The 24,727-nt window shown below is 44.4% G+C and overlaps 1 protein-coding gene across 3 annotated transcripts; it reads left to right on the plus strand.

Moving 5' to 3' along the window:
• Positions 1-11,566: 11,566 nt before the first annotated feature.
• Positions 11,567-23,766, plus strand: LOC140711656 (mpv17-like protein). Of its 3 annotated transcripts, XM_073015189.1 has the most exons (4): positions 11,569-11,962; positions 15,962-16,032; positions 23,338-23,367; positions 23,449-23,766. In XM_073015189.1, exons 1-4 carry the CDS (start codon positions 11,653-11,655, stop codon positions 23,626-23,628), a joined length of 591 nt encoding a protein of 196 aa, XP_072871290.1. In that variant the 5' UTR covers positions 11,569-11,652; the 3' UTR covers positions 23,629-23,766. The 3 variants fall into 3 exon arrangements, with proteins under 3 accessions (XP_072871292.1, XP_072871291.1, XP_072871290.1); XM_073015191.1 differs by lacking the exon at positions 15,962-16,032 and having other exon boundaries at positions 11,567-11,962; XM_073015190.1 differs by lacking the exon at positions 23,338-23,367 and having other exon boundaries at positions 11,568-11,962.
• Positions 23,767-24,727: the final 961 nt, after the last annotated feature.

Genomic DNA, 24,727 nt, shown 5'->3' on the forward strand with positions numbered 1-24,727 from the left:
ATATATATGGGGAGGTGTGCTCTGCTACAAGAGTTTGTGATAAAGGATTAATATTTTTAATTACAATATTTTACAATAATTGATATTATTATTATTATTATTATTTATTTTTATTTTGTTGAAACAGAGTCTCGCTCTGTTGCCTAGGCTGGAGGCTGGAGTGCAGTGGCACGATCTCGGCTCACTGCAAGCTCCGCCTCCTGGGTTCACTCCATTCTCCTGCCTTAGCCTCCCGAGTAGCTGGGACTACAGGCGCCCCCCATCACACCTGGCTAATTTTTTCTACTTTTTAGTAGAGACGGGGTTTCACCATGTTAGTCAGGATGGTCTCGATCTCCTGACCTCGTGATCCGCCTGCCTCAGCCTCCCAAAATGCTGGGATGACAGGCATGAGCCACAGTGCCCAGCCAAGAATTGATATTATTTTATTATCTTTAAAGCAAAATTAGAATGCCTTTGGTCTCTAGATATTGGGATATTTGGACACTCCCAAGTCTGGGTCCGTTTAGTAAACATTATTAATTTGTTCCCTTAACTGTAAACATCTAGAGGCTAGGACTGCTTACCTTTCTGGGAATGCAGCCCAGGAAGTCCCAGCCTCATTTTCCTAGCCCTCAATCAAAATGGAGTAGCTCTGGTTTGAATGCCTCTGACAGTATTCTATGTCAATAAAAATAATTAAACTATGTAAAATATTTTAAGAGGTTTATTTTGAGCCAAATACGGTGACCAAGGCCTGAGGCATAGCCAAGATGTCCTGAGAACATGTGCCCAAGGTGGTTGAGTGACAGCTTGATTTTATACATGTTAGGGGTACAGAAGTTACAGGCAGACATCAATCAATACATGTAAGGTGTACACTGGTTGGGCCCACAAAGATATAACTAGAAGCAGCAGGTAAGCAGGGCTGGGTGTGGGGGAAAGCTACTAGGTCATAGGTGGATTTAGATTTCCTGATGGCAATGGGTTGAAAAGGTTAAGCTCTGTAGTCTGAAGTCTGCAGAAGGAAATGTTTGTAGTTAAGATAAAGGGGGTTGTGGAAACCAAGGTTCTTGTTATGTAGATGAAGCCTCCAGGTGGCTGACTTCAGAGAATAGATGATAAGTATCTCTTATCAGATCCTAAAAAGTGCCAAGCTTAGTTAAATCTCTCCTGGATGAGGGAAAGACATGGAAAGGGAAGGAGATCCTCTATAGAATGTAGATTTTCCTCAAAAGAGATAACTTTACAGGACCATTTCATTTCATAATACGTTAAAATAATATATTTTGGCATAAAATCCTTTGATTTCTTTCAGGGCTTATTATCTGTCCTGACTAGGGTCAGGCTATAATTTGGTATCTTATTGCTACAAAGAGTCTGTTTTGTCAGTCTTAAGGTCTCTGTCTTTTTTTTTTTTAGTTGGAGTGTCACTCTGTTGCCCAGCTGGAGTGCAGTGGCATGATCCTGGCTCACTGCAACCTTTGCTTCCTGGGTTCAACTGATTCTCATGCCTCGCTAGGATTACAGACATGCACCACAATGCCCGGCTAATTTTGTATTTTTAGTAGAGACAGGGACTTTGCCATATTGGCCAGGCTGGTCTTGAACTCCCAACCTCAGGTGATTCTGCCTTGGCCTCCCAAAGTACTGGGATTACAGGCGTGAGCCACCGTGCCTGGCTTAAGATCTCTGTTTTAATGTTAATGCTGGTCAGTTGTGTCTTGATTCCAGAGGGAAGAAGGTATAAATGAGGCATGTTGACACCTCGCCTTCCCATCATGGCCTGAGCTGGTTTTTTCAGTTGACTTTGGAATGTTCTTGGCCAACAGGAAGGGTCTATTCAGTTGGAGTGGGTGGCTTAGAATTTTATTTTTGGTTTACATCTAAACTATCACAGCAAAAAGTAGGAGGGATATTTCATTACTGTCCAGTTAAACTGGTTAATGCAGAAAGGAAGTCTGGAAATTCCAGTTTTAAAGGAAAAGTTGGGACATTATAGAATTGATTATTTGGCATAGTTGTGATGCTTGTTCCTGCATTATGGTTTTGTTGGCAGGGCAGCCTTTAAGAACCTGTATATTTTCTTCTAGACTCTATATATTCCCTATGAGTATTAGTTGCATGGTCAAACTGGCAAATTTTACCATAGGTATAAATAATAGAGAATGTGGAAGAATAGTGTCAGAGATAGTTAAAAGTCCATACAATAGTAGAGAAAGTAATAAGTAGTAGTGACTTGGACTAAATATTTGTTGAATAAATTTTTTAAAAAACAAGCTATCTAAAATTTGTGTTGAAGATATGAATGAATGAAGTTTCCAGACCCTTATGTGAAGTCTTGATAAGTAAGCAACCATGAGGAAGGGTCCCCAGGTTGGGGAGAGTCCCAAGTTGAGGAGAATAATGAACGATTATTATATGAACAATTGTTAGAGACAGCTAATCATCAACAACCTGCGGGCACAATTACCTCATTCCACACGTAGCACCCTCCAGCATGACCCTATAACTTTCCTCCAGCCCTTGCCTCTTTGCAGATAGCCCCTTCTCTGCTGTGATGCCCATTGCAACCTTGCAACATATTTTCATAATTTCTTTCTTTACCTACAACTGTCTTGGTAAATAGCTTTACCACCTGCAAAACTGACCCTAGGTAGTTGCTACCTGATACGGTTTGGCTGTGTCCCCACCCAAATCTCATCTTGAATTGTAGCTCCCATAAACCCCATGTGTCATGGGAGGGACCCGGTGGGAGGTAATTGAATCGTGGGCGCAGGTTTTTCCCATACTGTTCTCGTGATAGTGAATAGTCTCACAAGATCTGACGGTTCTATAAAGGGCAGTTTCCCTGCACATGCCCTCCTGCCTGCTGCCATGTAAGATGTACCTTTGCTCCTCCTTTGCCTTCCACCATGATTCTGAGGACTCCCCAGTCTCGTGTAACTGTTGAGTACATTAAACCTCTTTTTCTTTGTAAATTACCCAGTCTTGGGTATTTCTTTATAGCACTATGAAAATGAACTAATACACCACCAAGATACGTTAGGAGATTTGTAAAAGCTGTAATGCCAGGTCTGCCATATTTTCAGCATAAAGCAAATGTTTACCCATGATATGACTGCACAGGCTTTCAGCTGGAGCCACAGCAACTCAGGTAGTAACCCTGTCTTAGTCTGATTAAAAGTAAATATTAGGCTGGGCATGGTGGCACATGCCTGTAATCCCAGTACTTTGGGAGGCTGAGACGGAAGGATTGCTTGAGCCCAGGAGTTTGAGACCAGCCTGGGCAATTTGGAAAAACCCCATCTCTACAAAAAATACAAAAATTAACTGACTGTGGTGGCATGCACCTGTAGTCCCAGCACCTTGGGAGGCTGAGGCAGGAGGATCTCTAGGTAGAGGCTGCAGTGAGCAGTGATTGTGTCAGAGGTGTGTGAACCAGAGCAACTCCATCTTAAATAGGAGTAGGGTAAAATGAGACTGAAACTACTGGGCTGCATTCCCCGATGGTTAAGGCAGCCTAAGTCACAGGATGACATAGAAGGTCAGCACAAAATACCAGTCATAAAGAACTTGCTATCACAACAGGTTGCAGTGAAGGAGCTGGCCAAAACCCACCAAAACCAAAATAGTGATAAGAGTGACCTCCTGTCATCCTCACTGCTACACTCCCACCAGCACCATGACAGTTTACAAATGCCATGGCAATATCAGGAAGTTACCCTATATGGTCTAAAAGAGGAGGCATGAAAAATCCATCCCTTGTTTAGCATATCATCAAGAAATAACCATAAAAATGGGTAACCAGGAGCCCTCACGGCTGCTCTGTCTATGGAGTAGCCATTCTTTTATTCCTTTACTTTCTTTTTCTTTTTCTTTTTTTTTTTTTGTCTTTTTTTTTTTTTTTGAGACAGAGTCTTGCTCTGTCACCCAGGCTGGAGTGCAGTGGTGCGATCTCGGCTCACTGCAAGCTCTGCCACCTGGGTTCATGCCATTCTCCTGCCTCAGTCTCCCGAGTAGCTGGCACTATAGGCTCCCGCCACCTCTCCTAGCTAATTTTTTTGTCTTTTTAGTAGAGACAGGGTTTCACTGTGTTAGCCAGGATGGTCTTGATTTCCTGACCTCATGATCCGCCTGTCTTGGCCTTCCAAAGTGCTGGGATTACAGGTGTGAGCCACCACGCCTGGCCTCCTTTACTTTCTTAACAAACTTGCTTTCACTTCACACTGCAAACTTACCCTAAATTCTTTCTTGCACAAGATCCAAGAACCCTGTCTTGGGGTCTGGATTGGGACCCCTTTCCTGTAACAATCATGCCACTGCACTCCAGCCTGGGCAACACGGCAAGACCCTGTCTCAAAAAAAAAAAAAAAAAAAAAAAAGTAATATGACTTCATACATCATTTTGGAGGGTAAGTCTCTTAAAATAGCCCTTTCACTGGGGGAAAATGGTAAAAATACACCCTGGTAATTCAAGAATTGGAGACTCCTGAGATGCTGCTCATATTAAGGGAGGAGACCACCCCTCATATCATCTTATGCCCAATTTCTGCCTCCAAAGAAAGAAGTAAAAACTAAAAGGCAGAAATGAAATCCACAGGCAAACAGCCCAGCGCCGCACCCTGGGCCTGGTAGTTAAAGACCGACCCCTGACATAACTGGTTCTGTTATCTATAGATTACAGACATTGTACAGAAATGCACTGTGAAAATCCCTATCTTGTTTTGTTCCAATCTAATTACCAGTGCATGCAGCCCGCAGTCACATACCCACTGCTTGCTCAATCAATCACGACCCTCTCACATGCACTCCCTTAGAGTTGTGAGCCCTTAAAAAGGACAGGAATTGCTCACTCGGGGAGCTCGGCTCTTGAGACAGAAGTCTTGCCGATACCCCCGGCCGAATAAACCCCTTCCTTCGTTAACTCAGTGTCTGAGGAGTTTTGTCTGCCACTTGTCCTGCTACAATATTAGCTGAACACTTATGAGTACTTCACCTTTTTCCATATATACTCAAGGAACAAATGCTATTTAATGTGTTTCACTTTGCTGTGCCAGGTGCAAGCCTATAAAGAGGTGTGAGGATCAACACTTTTATGAAAACCAATGTCATTCTGAAGATAGTTTCAGATGCTAATGAAAGGGAAGCTCTCGGTCTACGGAAAAAGTATCCAACAATAAATCAGTCATGGTTGCTTCCATTTTCTGCCTCACATACTTTTTTTTTTCATGGCTAAAGTGATGATATGTCTATGATATTTTAGATTGGCAGTTGCAAACTAGTGGTCCACAGCATGCTTTTTATGACACCTCCAAGGTTTGAAGACTTTCATATTAAAAATCTGGGTTTCAGGATGGGTGCGGTGGTGCACGCCTGTAATCCCAGCACTTTGGGAGGCTGAGGCAGGTGGATCACCTGAGGTCAGGAGTTCAAGACCAGCCTGGCCAACATGGTGAAACTCTGTCTCTACTAAAAATACAAAAATTAGCCAGGCGTGGTGGCATGTGCCTGTAATCCCAGCTACTCAGGAGGCTGAGGCAGGAGAATCACTTGAAGTGGGAGGTGGAGGTTGCAGTGAGCCAACATCATGCCACTGCACTCAAGCCTGAGCAACAGAGTGAGACTCCATCTCAAAAATAAATAAGTAAGTAAATAAATAAATAAAATCTGGTTTTCAGGCCAGATATGGTGGTGCACACCTGCAATCCCAGCACTTTGGGAGGCTGAGATGGGCAGACAGCTTGAGTTTGTCTCAAAAAAAAAAAAAAAAAAAATCTGGGTTTCTGGCATCTCAAAAAAAAAAACAAAACAAACAACAACAACAAAAAAAAACAGGAAAGCTCTGGGCGCATGGCTGCTACAGTCCTCTATTAAGCAATGTGCTGCAGCACGGGTCCCTAACCACTGGGCCATGGACCTGTACTGGTCAGTGGCCTGTTAGGAACTGGGCCACAGAGCAGGAGGTGAATAGTGGGTGGACAATTGAAGCTTCATCTGTATCTCTGGCCGCTCACCATTGCTTGCATGACTGCCTGAGCTCTGCCTCCTGTCAGATCAGCAGCATCATTAGATTCTCACAGGAGCATGAACCCGGTTGTGAATTGCACACATGAGGGATCTAGGTTGCGTATTCCTTATGCGAATCTAATTCCTGATGATTTGAGGTGGAACAGTTTCATCCCAAGACCATTACCCTTCTGCATCCCACCCCTTGCTGCCTGTGGAAAAATTGTCTTCCACAGAGCCGGTTCCTGGTGCCAAAAATGTTGGGACCACTATGCTTTAGAATCTGCCACGAATCTGCAGCCTCTATTATATAGTTCGCTATAGACTTTGCTTCCTACAGTCTTACATTCTGCCTTACAGGCATTTGAGTTTGCATCCCTTGTTTTTGTTAGTATGCTACGTTGGTGACATTGACCAAATGACCACTCATTAATTATAAGCTTAGTTGATAATGACCTCAATGGAATAACACAACATAGTACTGTGACAATACTTCTTGCATGTATCTGCAGGTGGAATTGTAAACCTGGTGGTCTGAGGTGGTCTAATTCAATCTTCCTACGTAGCTTGTTATATTAATAGTGGTAACATTTGAGCGTTTCAATGCCTCTAATCATGGCAACAACAAATGTTTTCCTTCTGAATCAGCATTAACCTAGATGTTACTGTGGATCAAAATTAGACTCTACATTTTCAACCACACAAATATTAGGCAGTAAAAATTTTTCTTAATATTGATTGCCTATGTAGGTTATATAATTAGTGTATATTTATAGTTCTATGATTTATGCATGGCTGCTACAGAGCTGGAGAAGGTAAAGCAACAGCGTTTTCTCAGTTGTGCGAGCAGCATTATGTTATAATGAATAGGCAATATTAAATTGGCCTGATGAGAATCGGAAAAAACTAATTTAAAGTTCACATGGAACCAAAAAAGAGCCCGCAACGCCAAGACAATCCTAAGCAAAAAGAACAAAGCTGGAGGCATCATGCTACCTGACTTCAAACTATACTACAAGGCTACAGTAACCAAAACAGCATGGTACTGGTACCATAACAGATATATAGACCAATGGAACAGAACAGAGCCCTCAGAAATAATACCACACATCTACAACCATCTGATCTTTGACAAACCTGATGAAAACAAGAAATGGGGAAAGGATTCCCTATTTAATAAATGGTGCTGGGAAAACTGGCTAGCCATATGTAGAAAGCTGAAACTGGATCCCTTCCTTACACCGTATACAAAAATTACTTCAAGATGGATTAGAGACTTAAATGTTAAACCTAAAACCATAAAAACCCTAGAAGAAAACCTAGGCAATACCATTCAGGACAAAGGCATGGGCAAGGACTTCATGACTAAAGCACCAAATACAATGGTAACAAAAGCCAAAACTGACAAACGGGATCTAATTAAACTAAAGATCTTCTGCACAGCAAAATAAACTACCATCAGAGTGAACAGGCAACCTACAGAATCAGAGAAAACTTTTACAATCTACCCATCTGACAAACGGCTAATATCCAGAATCTACAAAGAACTTAAACAAATTTACAAGAAAAAATCAAACAACCCCATCAAAAAGTGGGCAAAGGATATGAACAGACACTTCTCAAAAGAAGATATTTATGCAGCCAACAGACACATGAAAAAATGCTCATCATCACTGGCCATCAGAGAAATGCAAATCAAAACCACAATGAGATACCATCTCACACCAGTTAGAATGGTGATCATTAAAAAGTCAGGAAACAACAGGTGCTGGAGAGGATGTGGAGAAATAGGAACACTTTTACACTGTTCGTGGGACTGTAAACTAGTTCAACCATTGTGGAAGACAGTGTGGCGATTCATCAAGGATCTAGAACTAGAAATACCATTTGACCCAGGCATCCCATTACTGGGTATATACCCAAAGGATTATAAATCATGCCGCTATAAAGACACATGCACACGTATGTTTCTTGCGGCTCTATTCACAATAGCAAAGACTTGGAACCAACCCAAATGTCCACCAATGATAGACTGGATTAAGAAAATGTGGCAAACATACACTATGGAACACTATGCAGCCATAAAAAAGGATGAGTTCATGTCCTTTGCAGGGACATGGATAAAGCTGGAAACCATCATTCTGAGCAAACTATCGCAAGGACAGAAAACCAAACACCACATGTTGTCACTCATAGGTGGGAATTGAACAATGAGATCACTTGGACACAGGGCAGGGAACATCACACCCTGGGGCCTATTGTGAGGTGGGAGAGGGGAGGGATAGCATTAGGAGATATCCTAATGTAAATGACGAATTAATGGGTGCAGCACACCAACAAGTCACATGTATACATATGTAACAAACCTGCACGTTGTATACATGTACCCTAGAACTTATAAGTATAATAAAAATAAATAAATAAATTGGGCGGATGAATCATATTACAGTAATCCAGTATTTCGCTTGTAAAGTCCCCGAGGTTTACAGAAGGAAATATTTTCTAATAACAAGAAGAGTGAGGCATGTGCTTCGGTCTTTGTTTCCTAGTTATACGATCCTGGGTAAGGAGCTCAACTTTTCCCTGCCAAAATTAAATGAGGATTAAATGAGATTGTATGTGTGAAGGTGTGAAGGACAGTGCCTGGCACATAGTAGGAGCAATCAATGTTAGTATCTCTAAAATAGAGATTGATTCTGAAGATCCATAAAGTGGTAGAACCGATCTTAAGATTCCCAAATGATAGAATTGTCCTTTATTTGCCTAAGTAGTAGGGGCTTACTTATTTTCTATGTCCAGGGGATCCTTTTTTTAAAATAATTTTTATTTATTTATTTTGAGACAGAGTCTCACTGTGTCCTCCAAGCTGGAGTGCAGTGGCACTATTTTGGCTCACTGCAACCTCCATCTCCCTGGTTCAAGTAATTCTCCTGCCTCAGCGTCCTGAGTAGCTGGGATTACAGATGTGTACCACTATGCCCGGATAATTTTTGTATATTAAGTAGAGACAGGGTTTTGCCGTGTTGGTCAGGCTGGTCTTAAACTCCTGACCTCAGGTAATACAGCTGCCTCAGCTTCCCGAAGTTCTGGGAATGCAGACGTGAGCCACTGGGCCTGGCCTTTTTTTTTTGAGACAGGATCTCACTCTGTTGCCTAGGCTGGCATGCAGTGGCACTACCATGCCTCACTGCAGCTTCGAACTCACTGGCTCAAAATTCTCCCACCTCAGCCTCCTGAGTAGCTGGGATCACAGGTATGCACTACCACACCCCGTTAATTTTTTTTTTTTTTTTTTTTTTGAGATGGAGTCTTGCTCTGTCACCCAGACTGGAGTGCAGTGTTATGATCTCAGCTCACTGCAACCTCCACCTCCCGGGTTTAAGCGATTCTCCTGCCTCAGCCTCCCAAGTAGCTAGGATACCACAGGTGAGTGCCACCATGCCTGGCTAATTTTTTGAATTTCTTTTAGTAGAGACAGGGTTTCACCATGTTCACCAGGCTGGTCTCAATCTCCTGACGTCGTGATATGCCCACCTCGGCCTCCCTAAATGCTAGGATTACAGGTATGAGCCACCACGCCCGGCCCTAATATTTTATTTTTTTGTAGAGATGAGGTCTTACTATGTGGCCCAGGCTGGTCTTGAATTCCTGGACCCAAGTGATCCTCCCACCTTGACCTCCTGAAGTGTTGGGATTACAGGCTTGAGCCACCGTGCCCAGTTCCCTACCTAAATAGTTTTAAGGGGGAGAAGAAAAAGACTGATTTTCTTCCCTTCCACTACCAAGACAGGCAGAACACACCAGAACACTTTGCTTAGCATTTCTTTTCGTTTTTTTGTTTTTGTTTTTGTTTTGAGATGGAGTCTCACTCTGTCACCAAGGGTGGAGTGTAATGGCAAGATCTCGGTTCAATGCAACCTCCACCTCTTGGGTTTACGCTATTCTCCTGCCTCAGCCTCCCGAGTAGCTGGGACTACAGGCGCCTGCCACCACTTTCGGCTAATTTTTTGTATTTTTAGTAGAGACAGGGTTTCACTGCGTTAGCCAGGATGGTCTCAATCTCCTGACCTCGTGATCTGCCCGCCTCGGCCTCCCAAAGTGCTGGGATTACAGGCGTGAGCAACCGTGCCCGGCTGTCCCTTCATTGTTTAAGATAAATTCACATACCATAAAATTCACCATTTTACTTATTCTCTCTCTGTCCCTCTCTCTCTTTCTTTTTTTTTCCAGGCTGGAGTGCAGTGGCCCTATCGTGGCTCACTGCAACCTTGAATTCCTGGGCTCAAGTGATCCTCCCACCTCAGCCTCCCCAGTAGCAGTAGCTGAGACTATTGTCTCATGTGTCCATGTGAAGAGACCACCAAACAGGCTCTGTGTGAACAACATGGCTGTTTATTTCACCAGGATGCAGGTGGGCTGAGTCCGAAAAGAGAGTCAGCAAAGGGTGGTGGGATTGTCTATAGTTCTTATAGGTTTTGGGATAGGCAGTGGAGTTAAGAGCAATGTTTTGGGGGCAGGGGGTGAATCTCACAAAATACATTTCAAGGGTGGGGGAGATTATAAAGAACCTTCTTAAGGGTGGGGGAGATTACAAAGTACATTGATCAGTTAGGGTGGGGCAGAAACGAATGACAATGGTGGAATGTCATCAGTTAAGGCTATTTTCACTTTTATGGATCTTCAGTTGCTTCAGGCCATCTGGATGTATATGTGCTGGTCACTGGGGATATGATGGCTTAGCTTGTGCTCAGAGGCCTGACAACTATCAGTGCACACCACCAAGCCTGAGTAATTACAATATTTTTTCTTTTCTTTCTTTCGTGTTTTTTTTTTTTTTTTTTCTTTTTTCTTTTTCGTAGAGATGGAGTCTTCCCATGTTGTCTAGGCTGGTCTGGAACTCTTGCCCTCAAAGGATCCTCCTGTCTAATTCTCCCAAAGTGCTGGGATTACAAGCATGTGCCACCGCGTCCGGCCAAATGCACCCCCTTTTTTTAAAGTGTGCAATTCAATGGTTTTTAATATATTCACAAAGTCATGGAACCATCACACCTATCTAACTTCAAAATGTTTTCATCACTCCAAAAAAATAAGTCCATATGGGAGACCGAGGCGGGCAATTCACTCGAGACCAGCCTGGCCAACATGTTGAAACTCCGTCTCCACTAAAAATACAAAAATTAGTCGGGCGTGATGGCTCACGCCTGTAGTCCCAGCTACTCCGGAGGCTGAGGCAGAAGAATCGCTTGAACCCGGGAGGTGGAGGTTGCAGTGAGCCCAGATCGCGCCATTGCACTCCAGCCTGGGCGATAGAGCGAGACTCCGTCTCAAAAATATCTAATTAATTAATAAAAATAAAAATAAACAAGTAAATAAACAACCCCATGCCTTCTGCCTCTGTGGCTTTGCCTGCTCTGGGTATTTTGTGTGAATAGACCCATGCATGGGGGTGGGCCGGGCACCTTTCAAACGTTCATCCCCTGTGACCTCCGGATTGGACGGTGCGAGCTGAATGTGCGGGCCGGGCGCCCAATCGCTCCGGAGCGTCTGGAGGGGGCTGGTGCAGGTGCGGGCGGCGCCAGCTCAGGGGCTGCTGGAGGCCCAGGAGGCGGTGCAGGAAGCTGCCTACCACGCCGGCTCCTGATCGCGGGCGCCCATAGCGCGGCCATGGCGGGCTGGTGGCCGGCGTTGTCGCGCGCGGCCCGGCGCCACCCGTGGCCCACCAACGTGCTGCTCTACGGCTCGCTCTTCTCGGCCGGGGACGCGCTGCAGCAGCGACTGCAGGGCGGCGAGGCCGACTGGCGCCAGACGCGACGCGTGGCCACGTTGGTGGTGACCTTCCACGCCAACTTCAACTACGTGTGGCTGGGCCTGCTGGAGCGCGCGCTCCCGGGCCGCGCGCCGCGCGCGGTGCTGGCCAAGTTGCTCTGGGACCAGGTGGTCGGTGCGCCCATCGCAGTCTCGGCCTTCTACACCGGTGAGGGGCCGGGAGGGAGCCTCGGGGGTGGGACCCGCTATTGGGGGACTGGAGCCAGGGACTCGGGATCAAGCGGCTGGAGGAGGGCGCTGCAGGAGCCTGGGGACCCGGGTAGGAGCTGAGGCTCTGAGACCAGGGCTGCTTCAGGGGCCTGGAGGCCCGGGACAAAGGCTGGAGGCTGGGGTGTTTGATTGCGAGAAGTTGCGGGGGGGCACTGGCTGGGGAGCCGGGAAATTGGAAAGCCAGAGGTCCACCGGGTCAGGGGCTAGGGTCGGGGCTCAGACTCCGGGGTTGGATGTAGGTCAAGGCTGGAGCTGGCAGGGCTGGGGAGGTCTTTTCCCCCTGGAAAAGGGCCCACGGGAAAATAAAGGAGATCCCAGTTCAAGGCCATAGCAGCTGCATGACCATGAACCAGTCGTGGGCAGGGAAGGGACCGACCTGCTCTTCAGAAAATCCATGCCTGGGGCTCCGGGGCCAACACAGGAACAAAACGCAAGGGGACCCATGACCCTGGGGGGCAGAGCAGGTGGAATCTGAGGTTGGGCCTGGATCTTCAGAAAACTCATACCCACGGGCCTAGTCCTGCTTTGGTGACAAGATTTTCCCCTGGGGGTCCCACGGAAGACATCAAGGGATCTTGGATCCTTGCCGTGGAGGACTATATACCTGTGAGGGTTCAGGGAACCCTCTCCTTAGAAAATGCGACCCGGGCCTGGGGTTTGGGGGACGGGGGCTTGACTGTGGAAACCTTCTCTACTGCCTACGATAAGAACAATGGAAATGTTACCTGAAAAATGCCGGGGTTCATTCCCCTAACGAGTCCCAGATGACTCCATCAAGAGGCAGGTTTTGGTCAATGGGAGTTTTACTTGGCACAAGTAAGGAAGACACTGGGCGTGTTCTCCAAAGTAGTGTGTCCCCCCGAGAAGGAGACAGGAGGGTTTTATGGGGTGATGGAGAAAGGAGAGGGCGCGTGATTGCATGCAGAGTAGGAGTCCCAGTGAGTCATGAGGCTAGCACATAGATTGCATAGGTTACATAGGTTATAGTCATGAAGCTATAGCTTCTCCCGGGGTGAAGACTTTAGCATGGAAATGAGGAGAGTTAACTTGGGTGCATCTATATGTAACCTGGGGGCACTTCGGAGCTGGTTTAAACAAACAGGGTGACCTCATTCCATCCAGGGTTGGGGAAGAACAGGTTGAGGACAGGAGGCTGTAAAACAGGCTGATTGCTCAAGTTGGTTAAATTCTTGTGATCTTTGGAGATCCTCCGTCTTCTTACAGAAGGGGCCCTGTGGCCTCTATCATCTTTGCAATTTCTATAGCCTTGAAGGGGATGGGGTGGGTAACTGGGGAGAAAATCTCTATGGGTCTTAAGCCTGACCTTGGGATTGGGGAACAGATTTTCTCCCAAATGGGAGGGAACTTCTCCTAAGGGCTGTTGGTGCTTTCTAAACCAGGTTGAGGTCAGACAAGCCACCATCTTGAAGAGAGCTACCCTGCCCCCTGAACCTTATTTTGAAGAGTTGGATTCACTTCCTTTCTCTACAGACCCCACCAGAAACACAAACCACCTGGTTGCCTATTGCCATTGCGTCCAACTACATGGCTCATGGGATCAGTGGGTCAGGAGAACAGACAGCCTGAGAGCTAGCACCTACTGTTTTATCAGAAGGTCTTTGCCTGGTCCCACGGTATGATTTCCAGACTAGATTTGCAAACAGCTTCCTAGCACCTGTTACAGAAGCCTTGTACACTGTTGAAGGGGTAGGGGACCAGAATCCTATTTAATCCTGAAACAACTAGTGAGATTGTTCTCTTTTTCTTCTTTTTTTTTTGGAGACAGAGGCTCGCTTTATCACCCAGGCTGAAGTGTGTAGTGGCCCGATTTCAGCTCACTGCAACCTCCATCTCCAGGTTCAAGCGATTCTCCTGCCTCAGCCTGCCGAGGGGCTGGGATTACAGATGCACACCACCACGCCCAGCTAATTTTTGCATTTTTAATGAAGACAGGGTTTCACCATGTTGGCCACACTGGTCTCGAACTCCTGTCCTCAAGTGATCTGCTCATCTCGGCCTCCGAAAGTGCTGGGATTACAGGCGTGAGCCACCTCGCCCAGCCGGTTTTCAGTTTTTCTGGTTCAGTTTCCCTCACCTCAAATTTCCATGAAGGGGCAAGTGGAAGGGGATAGATTGGAGGTTTGCATGAGGCTCTACATGGAAATTGCACCAATCAGATGATCTTTGTGCTGGGGTCACCTTGGGGAACCAGATTCGTAACAGATTCACAACTCTGGCTTGGGAATCAGACACCTGGGTTGAATTCCGTCTGCTATTAACCTCTCTAAGCTCTTTTCCTCCTTTGTAACTCTACCTACCTTAGCGAATTGTAAGGAGGGACACATGAAATGAGGCGCATAAAGTACTTAGCATTTAATTAATGCTAGGTAAATGGAACACAGTATTACCAATATTTTGCTGGGTCATGTAAGAATCTTCTGTAATTAACTAATAAGGCTCTTATTTCCCCTACCTCCTAATCGGGGATTGGAAAGAATTTTTAAAGTACTCTCAGTTTACAACCCTTTCTAAAATAGGAGAGCTTTGCCTTGCTACCTGAATTTCTTTCTTCTTTTTTCTTTTTTCTTTTTCTCAGACAGGGTCTCACTGTATTCCCCAGGCTGAAGTGCAGTGATGTGATCACACCTCATTGCAGCCTCAACCTCCTGGGCTCAAGCAATCCTCTCACTTCTGCCTCTAGAGTAGTTGGGACCACAGGCGCGCACCCCTATACCTGGCTGGTTTTTAAATTGTTTTGTGGAGAAATGGTCTTGATGTATTGCCCAGGCTGTGAATTTCTCTTCAGGAATGTTGAAGATCAACGTTTTCAAAGTGTTTTTAGGAAGGCTGAATTGGGGTTTCACTTTCAAATTTTGAATAGGGTAATACTGATGGGAAATTTGTAGTTGCCAGAGTATTTGAGTCCACTAGCCTTTTTTTATTTTTATATTTTTGAGATGGAGTCTTGCGCTGTTACCCAGTCAGGAACTCAGTGGTATGATCTTGGCACACCAAAACCTCCAAATCCTGGGTTCAAGCAATCCTTCTGCCTCAGCCTCCCGAGAAGCTGGAATTAACAGGCATGCACCACCACGCCCGGCTAATTTTGTATTTTTAGTAGAGACAGGGTTTCTCCATGTTGGTCAGGCTGGTCTCAAACTCCCAACTTCAGGTGATCCACCCGCCTCAGCCTCCCAAAGTGCTGGGATTATAGGCATGAGCCACCACAACCAGTCCACTAGCTTTTTTTTAAAAGATAGAAATTAAAATTTCAAAATGTTCAAATGTTTGACATTTCACAATATGTTTGGAAGTTAGAGAAAAGTAACCAATAGACCCACTATTATAACTTGATTCTTTTTGTGAATTGCTATAGTTTTTGAAAAAATAATTGTTCTGCTGTAACTTTTATACTCTGCTATTCTCACTTCATATTTATCATTCCTTTAAAATTTATCCAGTTTTAGAGTGGAGATTATGTTCTATTTTCTTTTTTTTTTTTTTTTGGGAGACAGGGTCTTGCTGTGTTGCCCAGACTGGAGTGCAGTGTCATGATCACAGCTCACTGCAGCCTCCACCTGCCAGGCTCAAGCAATCCTCCCACTTCAGCCTCCTGAGTAGCTATGACTACAGGCTCGCCACCACACCTGGCTAATTTTTGTATTTTTTGTAGAGATGGGGTTTTGCCCTGTTGCCCAGGCTGGTCTCTAAACTCCTGGACTCGAGCAATCTGCCTGCGTCGGCCTCCCAAAGTGCTGGGATTACAGGCTTGAGCCACCGCGCCTGACTATGTTCTCTTTTCACTGTTGGATCAGAAGGGTCGTATTGATGGATGATAGTGATGGTTACTTCGCATTTTGAAATGGAAAACTGAAACATGCACTGTTATACGGTACCTACTGAATCTTTTAAAATTCTTTTGGTGTTTTGCAAATAGGTATGAGCATTCTCCAGGAAAAGGATGACATATTTTTGGACCTGAAACAGAAATTCTGGAATACCTATCTGGTAAGTCAGGCATTTGAAAATGTCATCAGTATGTTTTTCTGTATGTATGTGTGTGTGTATATATATTTATATACATTTATTTATATTACTAAATATTAATATTAATAAACATTAATGATGTTAATAAAATGTTAATAAAATAATAACTATATATTTTTATCTATAGTAAAGCCTCTCCTCATACATCTATCAAAATAACTTGATGATTTCTCTGTCAAAATATTGGACCGTTCTGCCAACCAAACTGGAGCTCTAATTTAGGAATAGTTTAATAGAAATGGACTTAATGTTGAGGTGGGAGAATCGCTGGAGCACAGGAGTTCGAGGAGTTGTGTATATATATATATACACACACACACAGAAAAATATTTTGTGTATATATTTATAAATATTAAAAAATCTTTGAATTGACACCTATATGTACATATTTTCAGTATACATGTGATAATTTGATACATTTGCATAATCATATCAGGATTCTGTGTGTATGTGTATGCGTGTGTGTATATATATATAATTATTATTATTTTTTTAATTAAAATTTCTTTGAGACAGGGTCTCATTCTGTCACCGAAGCTAGAATGCAGGGGCATGATCATGGCTCACTGCAGCCTGGACCTCCTGAGCTCAAGTGATCCTCCCACCTCAGCCTCCTGAGTAGCTGAGACTACAGGCATGTGCCACCACACCCAGTTAATTATTTTTAAATTTTTTGGTAGAGAGAGTCTCACTATGTAGCCCAGGCTGGCCTCGAACTCCTGTGCTCCAGTGATTCTCCCACCTCAACCTTCAGTCCATTTCTATTAAACTATTCCTAAATTAGAGCTCCAGTTTGGTTGGCAGAAGGGTCCAATATTTTGACAGAGAAATCTTCAAGTTATTTTGATAGATGTATGAGGAGAGGGTCTAAGAGTATCTGTACTTCTCATGAATTGGAAAGAAATAATGTCTCTGGGCCAGGCTTGGTGGCTCACGCCTGTAATCCCAACACTTGGGAGGCTGAGGCAGGTGGATCACTTGACGTTACGAGTTTGAAACTAGCCTGGCCAATATGGCGAAACCCTATCTCTATTAAAAATAAAAAAAATAGCTGGGCACAGTGGTGCATGTCTGTAATCCCAGCTACCCAGCAGGCTGAGGCAGGAGAATCGCTTGAACTTGGAGACAGAGATTGCAGTGAGCCGAGATTGCACCACTGCACTCCAGGCTGGTCAACACAGCAAGACTCCATCTCAAAAAGAAAAAAAAAGAAGAAAATAAATAATATCTCAATGGTGTCAATGATTTCTGACTTTATTAATTCTTATTAATGATCACAATTTATTTTGTGAATTTTGCAGCCCAAGTGACAACAATTTATTCTGTAAATTGGGATTCTATTTGCAAAATAGGGACTGCAGACTGTGAGTGGCTTAATGGAGTCATTCCCACATTCAAAGCCAGTGTTTTCAGGTGAACTTTCTGCGGAGTCCTGGTGAAGAGAACTTTAACATCACAAAGGTATTGATAGCGAAGGAGAAGTTTTCCAAGGGTTATTTCAAGGTTTGAAGCAAATCAGTGGTTTTACTGTTTGCTCGGCACAAATATATACAGTCCCATCCAATACGTATTTATTCATTGATTCAGTTAATATTTATTGAACAGTGTCCTTAAGGCCTGGCAAAGTCAGGGATACTTTTCATCTCTGCCCTAGAGCATGTTTGATTGCCTTCATCACAAGGAGGTAAATCTTTGGGATTACAGAATGTTCACAGACTGACCTAGGGCTTCACATGTTCTTCATTCCCTATCAAAAGCAGTGTTGAGCCACACCCAGCTATTACCTCCATAGCTTCAAGCATCATCTGTTGGATGGTACCAATGGTACCAAGCCCCTGAACTAGCAGCATTACTTGATAGCTAGAGGTAGAGGATGGAGAGGTTTGAAGTCAGAGGCTTCCCGTGAGCCTCTATACTCAGGAACAGTAACTATAAGGAATGTGTTCAGAACTCTTGTGATTTCTCTTAGGGCAGAAATTGAAGATCCCATGGTGATAACCAAATGTGATTTTCTTCTGTTTGGTGTGTGTGTGTGTGTGTGTGTGTGTGTGTGTGTGTGTGTGTGTGTGTTTAGATGGATTCTTGCTCTGTCCCCTAGTGGGGACTGCAGTGGCACCATCTCAGCTCTCTGCAACCTCTGCCTCCTGGGTTCAAGCAGTTCTCCTGCCTCAGCCTCCTGAGTAGCTGGCATTACAGACTTGCACCACCACATCCAGCTAATTTTTTGTATTTTTCAGTAGAGATAGGGTTTCACCATGTCGGCCAGGTTGGTCTTGAACTCCTAACCTCAGGTGATCCGCCTGCCTACGCCTCCCAAAGTCCTCCCAAAAGAGTCCAGGAGTTTGAGACCAGCCTGGGCAACATAGTGAAACCCCATCTCTACAAAAATAAAATAAATCATCTGGGCATAGTGGCATGTGTCTGTGGTCCCAGCTGCTCAGGAGGCTGAGATGGGAGGATTGCAAGCCTGGGAGGTCGAGGCTGCAGTGAGCTGTGATTGCATAGCTGCACACCAGCCTGAGTGACAGAGTGAGACCTTGTTTCAAAAACAAAAAAAAAAAGCAGGAAGTAGAATTGGGAAAGAAAGAAGCTTCAGGCAGGGATTTGTATATGAACACAGGAATATTTGCATACTGTTTTAATAAAACAGTGGTTACAATGAGTGAGTCTTATCTACCTTCAGGAAAAGAAAGAGGGTAAACTAGTGGTCTGAAGCCCAGCCCATTTGGAGATTTTGTGGGAAGATTTCCTGTAATAAAACTGTTGACCAGGCAGGATGACTCAAGCCTGTAATCCCAGCACTTTGGTAGGCTGAGGCAGGTGGATCACGAGGTCAAGAGATCGAGACCATCCTGGTAATTTGATGAAACCCCGTCTCTACTAAAAATATAAAAATTAGCTGGGCGTGGTGGAGGGCACCTGTAATCCCAGCTACTCAGGAGCTGAGGCAGGATAATTGTTGGAACCCGGGAGGTGGAGGTTGCAGTGAGCCAAGATTGTGCCACTGCACTCCAGGCTGGCGACAGGGAGACTCCCTTAAAAAAAAAAAAAGAAAGAAAGAAAAGTGTCTTCCAGGTGCTGTCTTAGGTGTGTTAGTGGAAGATACCCAAAAAACTATGTAAAACACAGATTCTGACCTAAAGGGACTTAGAGTCTAGTGGGATGGATAGATAAATAGACAAGTCATTAACTAGAGTTTGACGAGAAATGCTTTCAGATTCCATGGGTACTTAGCACAGCGAGGAGGTGTGGAGGGATCAAGGAAGTCTTGCTGGGGCCAGGCACCAGTGGCTCATGCCTGTAATTCCAGCACTTTGGGAGGCCAAGGTGGGTGGATTGCTTGAGCTCAGGAGTCTGAGACCAGCCTGGGCAATATGATGACAAAACCTCATCTCCAGAAATACAAAAATGAGCTGGGCATGGTGTCTCGCACCTGTAGTCCCAGCTACTCAGGAGGCTGAGGTGGGAGGATCTCCTGAGCCCAGGAGGTTGAGATTGAAGTAAGCTGTGATTGTGCCAGTGCACTCCAGCCTGGGCAAGACAGTGAGGCCCTGCCTCAAAATAAATAAATAAATAAAAAGATCTGGAGTTATGCACATACCGAGGGACAGGGCATTCCAGGGGCAGAAGGGCTGAGTAGAGGTGACAATGTGTGAAGCACCATGGTATGCCTGGAGGGGAGAAACCACAGGCAGTTTGGTGTTCACAGAGTATGTGTTGAGCAACCTGGAATGAGTTTGGATCCTGGAGACTGTTGAACGCCTGGAGCTGAGGATCTTGAACTTCACGGTTAGGTAATGGCAGCAAAGGAAACCAAAGTTGGGAGTTATCGTAACCAAGTTCACATAAGAAATAAAGCACGTTGGGTGTGGTGGCTCATGCCTGTAATCCTAACACTTTGGGAGGCTGAGGCAGGAGGATGCCTTGAGGTTAGGAGTTTGAGACCAGCTTGGGCAACACAGCAAGACCCTGTCTGTATTTAAAAAAATAAAACTGGCCTGGCATGGTGGCTCATGGCTATAATCGTAGCACTTTGGGATGCTGAGGCGAGCGGGTCACTTGAGATCAGGAGTTTGAGACCAGCCTGACCAAAATGGTGAAACCCGTTCTCTCCTGAAAAATACAAAAAATTAGCCAGGTGTGGTGGCACGCACCTGTAATCCCAGCTACTTAGGAGGCTGAGGCAGGAGAATCACCTGAACCTGGGAGGCAGAGGTTGCAGTGAGCCAAGATCGCACCACTGCACTCCAGCCGGGGTGACAGAGCAAGACTCTGTCTCAACAACAACAAAAAAAGAAAAGAAAAGAAAAGAAATGAGGTGAGTTCAGTTTGGGAAACGTTGAATGCCAGATGTCTTTGGGCTATTCAGAGGGAGATTGCCAAAGCACAGAGGAGAGTTCATGGCAGTGTTTAATTATTTTTAGTGCTCGCATGTCCCAGATTCGGCCAGTGGGAGTCCCTCCAAGCTGGTTCCTGTGTCCTGTGACATCACCCGTCTTCTTTCTCCTTTTCTTCCTTCATAAGCCACTTCCTTTCTGGCATGACAGTATGTTCCAGAACCATCTTGTACCTTGCCCCTGCCCTGCCCTGGCCCTACAATCAGCCAATTGTCTGAGGCATCCTGATTTCTTTTGGTGAGGGAATGGTTTGAGAACAAAACATACTACTGCATGATACTACATTCTGACAAGAAAAAAACACAGCCATAAGAAATAAAGCCATGGACAGGCACAGTGGCTCACGCCTGTAATCCTAACACTTTGGGAGGCAGAGGTGGGAGGATTGCTTGGGGCCGGGAGTTCAAGACCAACCTGGCCCACATAGTGAGGCCTCGTCTCTATTAAGAAAAAAACCAAAGAAAGAAGGAAAGCCATGTTTGGATGAGTTTAGTCTTCTGATTATTTTTGCTAAAGTTTTACATTCTTCTTTTTTTTTTTTTGAGATAGAGTCTTGTTCTGTTGCCCAGGCTGTAGTTCCATGGTGCAGTCTTGGTTCACTGCAACCTCCGCCTCCCGGTTCAAGCGATTCTCCTGCCTCAGCTTCTTGAGTAGCTGGGATTACAGGTTCCTGACATCACGCCCTGCTAATTTTTGTGTTTTTAGTAGAGACAGGGTTTCTCCATGTTGGTCAGGCTGGTCTCAAACTCCCGACCTCATGTGATCTGCCCGCCTTGGCCTCCCAAAGTGCTGGGATTATAGGGGTATATTTTATATTTAAAGTATATTTCAAAATTAAGGGTTAGGCTCCGTGTCTCACGCCTGTAATCCCAGCACTTTGGGAGGCAGAGGTGGGTGGATCACCTGAGGTCGGGAATTTGAGATTCCCAACAAGAGCAAAACTCTGTCTCAAAATAAATAAATAAATAAATATAAAATATACATTATGGCCTGGCGCGGTGGCTCACGCCTGTAATCCCAGTACGTTGGGAGGCCGAGGTGGGCAGATCACCTGAGGTCAGGAGTTCGAGACCAGTCTGGCCAATATCGCGAAACCCTGTCTCTACTAAAAATACAAAAAATTAACTGGGCGTGGTCGTGGGCACCTATAATCCCAGCTACTTGGAGGCTGAGGCAGGAGAATCACTTGGACCTGGGAGGTGGAGGTTGCAGTGAGCCAAGATCGCACCATTGCACTCCAGCCTGGGCAACAAGAGCGAAATTCCACCTCAGAAAAAAAAAAATTTATATACACACACACACACACACACACACACACACACACACACACACACACTATATGTAATATCTACTTTTAAATATAAATATAAAGCTTTTATTGCAATTGTTCATTTTAGAAATTTCAGAAAATACAAATTAGTGAAAAGAAAGTAAGTCTGTAATACCACTTTTAAGGACTATTTTAAAAACTTGTAGCTTTTCTTTTTGAAGTATAATTTGTATATCAAGACTTTTAAAAAAACTCATAATGGTGACGTTTTCATTAGACTGTATGGGATAAAGCTTGTTGAAATGTCTATTTAAGATATTTTGTAATATATGAAAATTTCAGCTAAACTTGTTCTATAGCATCACATGGTTTGAATATACTATTAGAAAATCATTCCAGAAACAATGGTTTGGTATATAGTTTTAACAATTCAAGGCTAGGCACAGTGACTCACGCCTGTAACCGTAGCACTGTGGGAGGCTGAGGCAGGCAGATCACCTGAGGTCAGGAGTTCCAGACCAGCCTGGCCAACATGGTGAAATCCTGTCTCTACTAAAAATACAAAATTAGCCGGGCATGGTGGCAGGCGCCTGTGATCCCAGCTACTCAGGAGGCTGAGGCAGGAGAATCGCTTGAACTTAAGAGGCAGAGGTTGCAGTGAGCCAAGATCTTGCCACTGCACTCTAGCCTAGGCAACAGAATGAGACTCCATCTCAAAATAAATACATAAATGAAATAATTCGGCCGGCTGCGGTGGCTCATGCCTGTAAACCCAGCACTTTGGGAGGCTGCGGTGGGAATATTGCTTTTGCCTGGGAGTTGAAGACCAGCCTGGGCAACATAGAGAGACCATGTCTCAAAAAATAATAATAAATTTAAAAAAATTAATTGATGATTTTGTATTTACAGATATATTTCTGCATCATTTTTTCATGGTATCCAGGAAATTGCAATGCATAAATATATGTTGTCATTTCCAAAGCAATTGTCTTCCAGAATTGGTACCGATTCTAGTAGACTTTTCATTCTGGTGTTAAAAATATAATTGATACAAATGTCTTGTACCTAATAGTCTTTTTCTCCACAACTGCCCAACCCCCTCCCAGCCTTAAGTAGTCTAATTTAATCAGCTTAGTCTGATATGTAATACTACCTCAGCATCTTTTTGGCCTAGTATTTCTTACTCTTTTATGGAATGAACTGTGCAATTGTTTTGTGTGGTTAAAAGGTATGCTAGGCCGGGTATAGTGGCTCACACCTGTAATCCCAGCACTTTGGGAGGTCGAGGTGGGCAGATCACCTGAGGTCAGGAGTTCAAGACCAGCCTGGCCAACATGGTGAAAACCCATCTCTACTAAAAATACAAAAATTAGCCAGGTGAGGTGGTGTGCGCCTGTAATCGCAGATACTCAGGAGACAGAGGCACGAGAATTGCTTGAACCCAGGAGCCAGAGGTTGCAGTGAGCTAAGATTACACCACTGCACTCCAGTCTGGGCAACAGAGTGAGATGCTGTCTCAAAAAATAAAAAATAAAATAAATAAAAAATGAAAGGCATTCTAATAAAGTTGTTGCTTTTTTATTTTTTTTTTAATTCCAGAGCGGACTGGTGTACTGGCCCTTTGTACAGGTAAGTTCCGCCTACTCAGTAATATTAACTCAGGGCTTTGGTTTCCATGTGGCCCTAACGAACTCTCTGTCTCTGTTCCAGCTGACCAACTTCAGCCTTGTTCCTGTTCAGTGGAGAACAGCTTACACTGGAGTCTGTGGTTTTCTCTGGGCCATCTTCGTCTGTTTTTCCCAGCAGAGTGGTGACGGCACATTGAAGTCAGCTTTCACCATTTTTCGTACAAAGTGGACCAGTGCCATAGAAGGATCCCCGGAGAAATGAGAAGTCAAGGATTCTCTTAAAGGGACCACATATTTGACCTAAAATGCACAGAATTGCCTGCAGACAAAATACTTGATGTGCCAATTATGCATTTCATTTTGAGGAATTACTGCTATTTATAAACCCACTTAAAAAATATTATGATTATTTTTGAATTGTATTCAGATATTTTTTCCTGTTCTAGTCTGAAGTATTACTTCTCTAATTTTTTGGTTGATATGAATAATAGTGGCAAAATGGCATTTCAGAATTATTAATATTTTTAATATTTTAACCCAGGTTTCGGGAAACTTGGTTTTGATGTTTACATTTCTATTCTAAAATCTCAGGTTATCTCCTGAACACTTTTGGGCAGATGAACTTTTATACCAAAAAATAGTTCTCATAGTGAATTTTAATTTACATAGAACTCAATCGAAATGAAGATTTAAAAACAAGATTTCTTTCCCCAAAGCATACATAATTTGTTTTTTTTTTACTAAAATTCAGTAAATACTTTTTTTTTTTTTTTTTTTTTGAGATGGAGTCTCGCTCTGTCTCCCAGACTGGAGTGCAGTGGCACGATCTCAGCTCACTGCAGCCTCCACCCTCCAGGTTCAAGCAGTTCTCTTGCCTCAGGCTCTTGCGTAGCTGGGATTACAGGCATGTGACACCACTGACACCACTACACCACGCCATGCCTCGCCTGATTTTTGTATTTTGTTTGTTTGTTTTTGTTTTTGAGCTCCACCTCCCTTTCCACACCATTCTCCTACCTCAGCCTCCCGAGTAGCTGGGAGTACAGGCATCCACCCCCATGCCTGGATAACTTTTTGTGTTTTTAGTAGAGATGGGGTTTCACCGTGTTAGCCAGGATGGTCCCCATCTCCTGACCTTATGATCCAGCCGCCTCGGCTTCCCAAAGTGCTGGGATTACAGGCGTGAGCCACCGTGCCTGGCCTAATTTTTGCATTTTTAGTTTCACCATGTTGACCAGGATAGTCTCGATCTCCTGACCACATAAGTCGCCTGCCTCAGCGTCCCAAAGTGCTGGGATTACAGGTGTGAGCCACCGCAACCGACTTTTTGTTTTTCCTTTTTTTGAGACAGAGACTCGCTC

This window comes from Chlorocebus sabaeus, chromosome 5, assembly GCF_047675955.1.
Source record: "Chlorocebus sabaeus isolate Y175 chromosome 5, mChlSab1.0.hap1, whole genome shotgun sequence".
NCBI classification, from domain to species: Eukaryota; Metazoa; Chordata; class Mammalia; order Primates; family Cercopithecidae; genus Chlorocebus; species Chlorocebus sabaeus.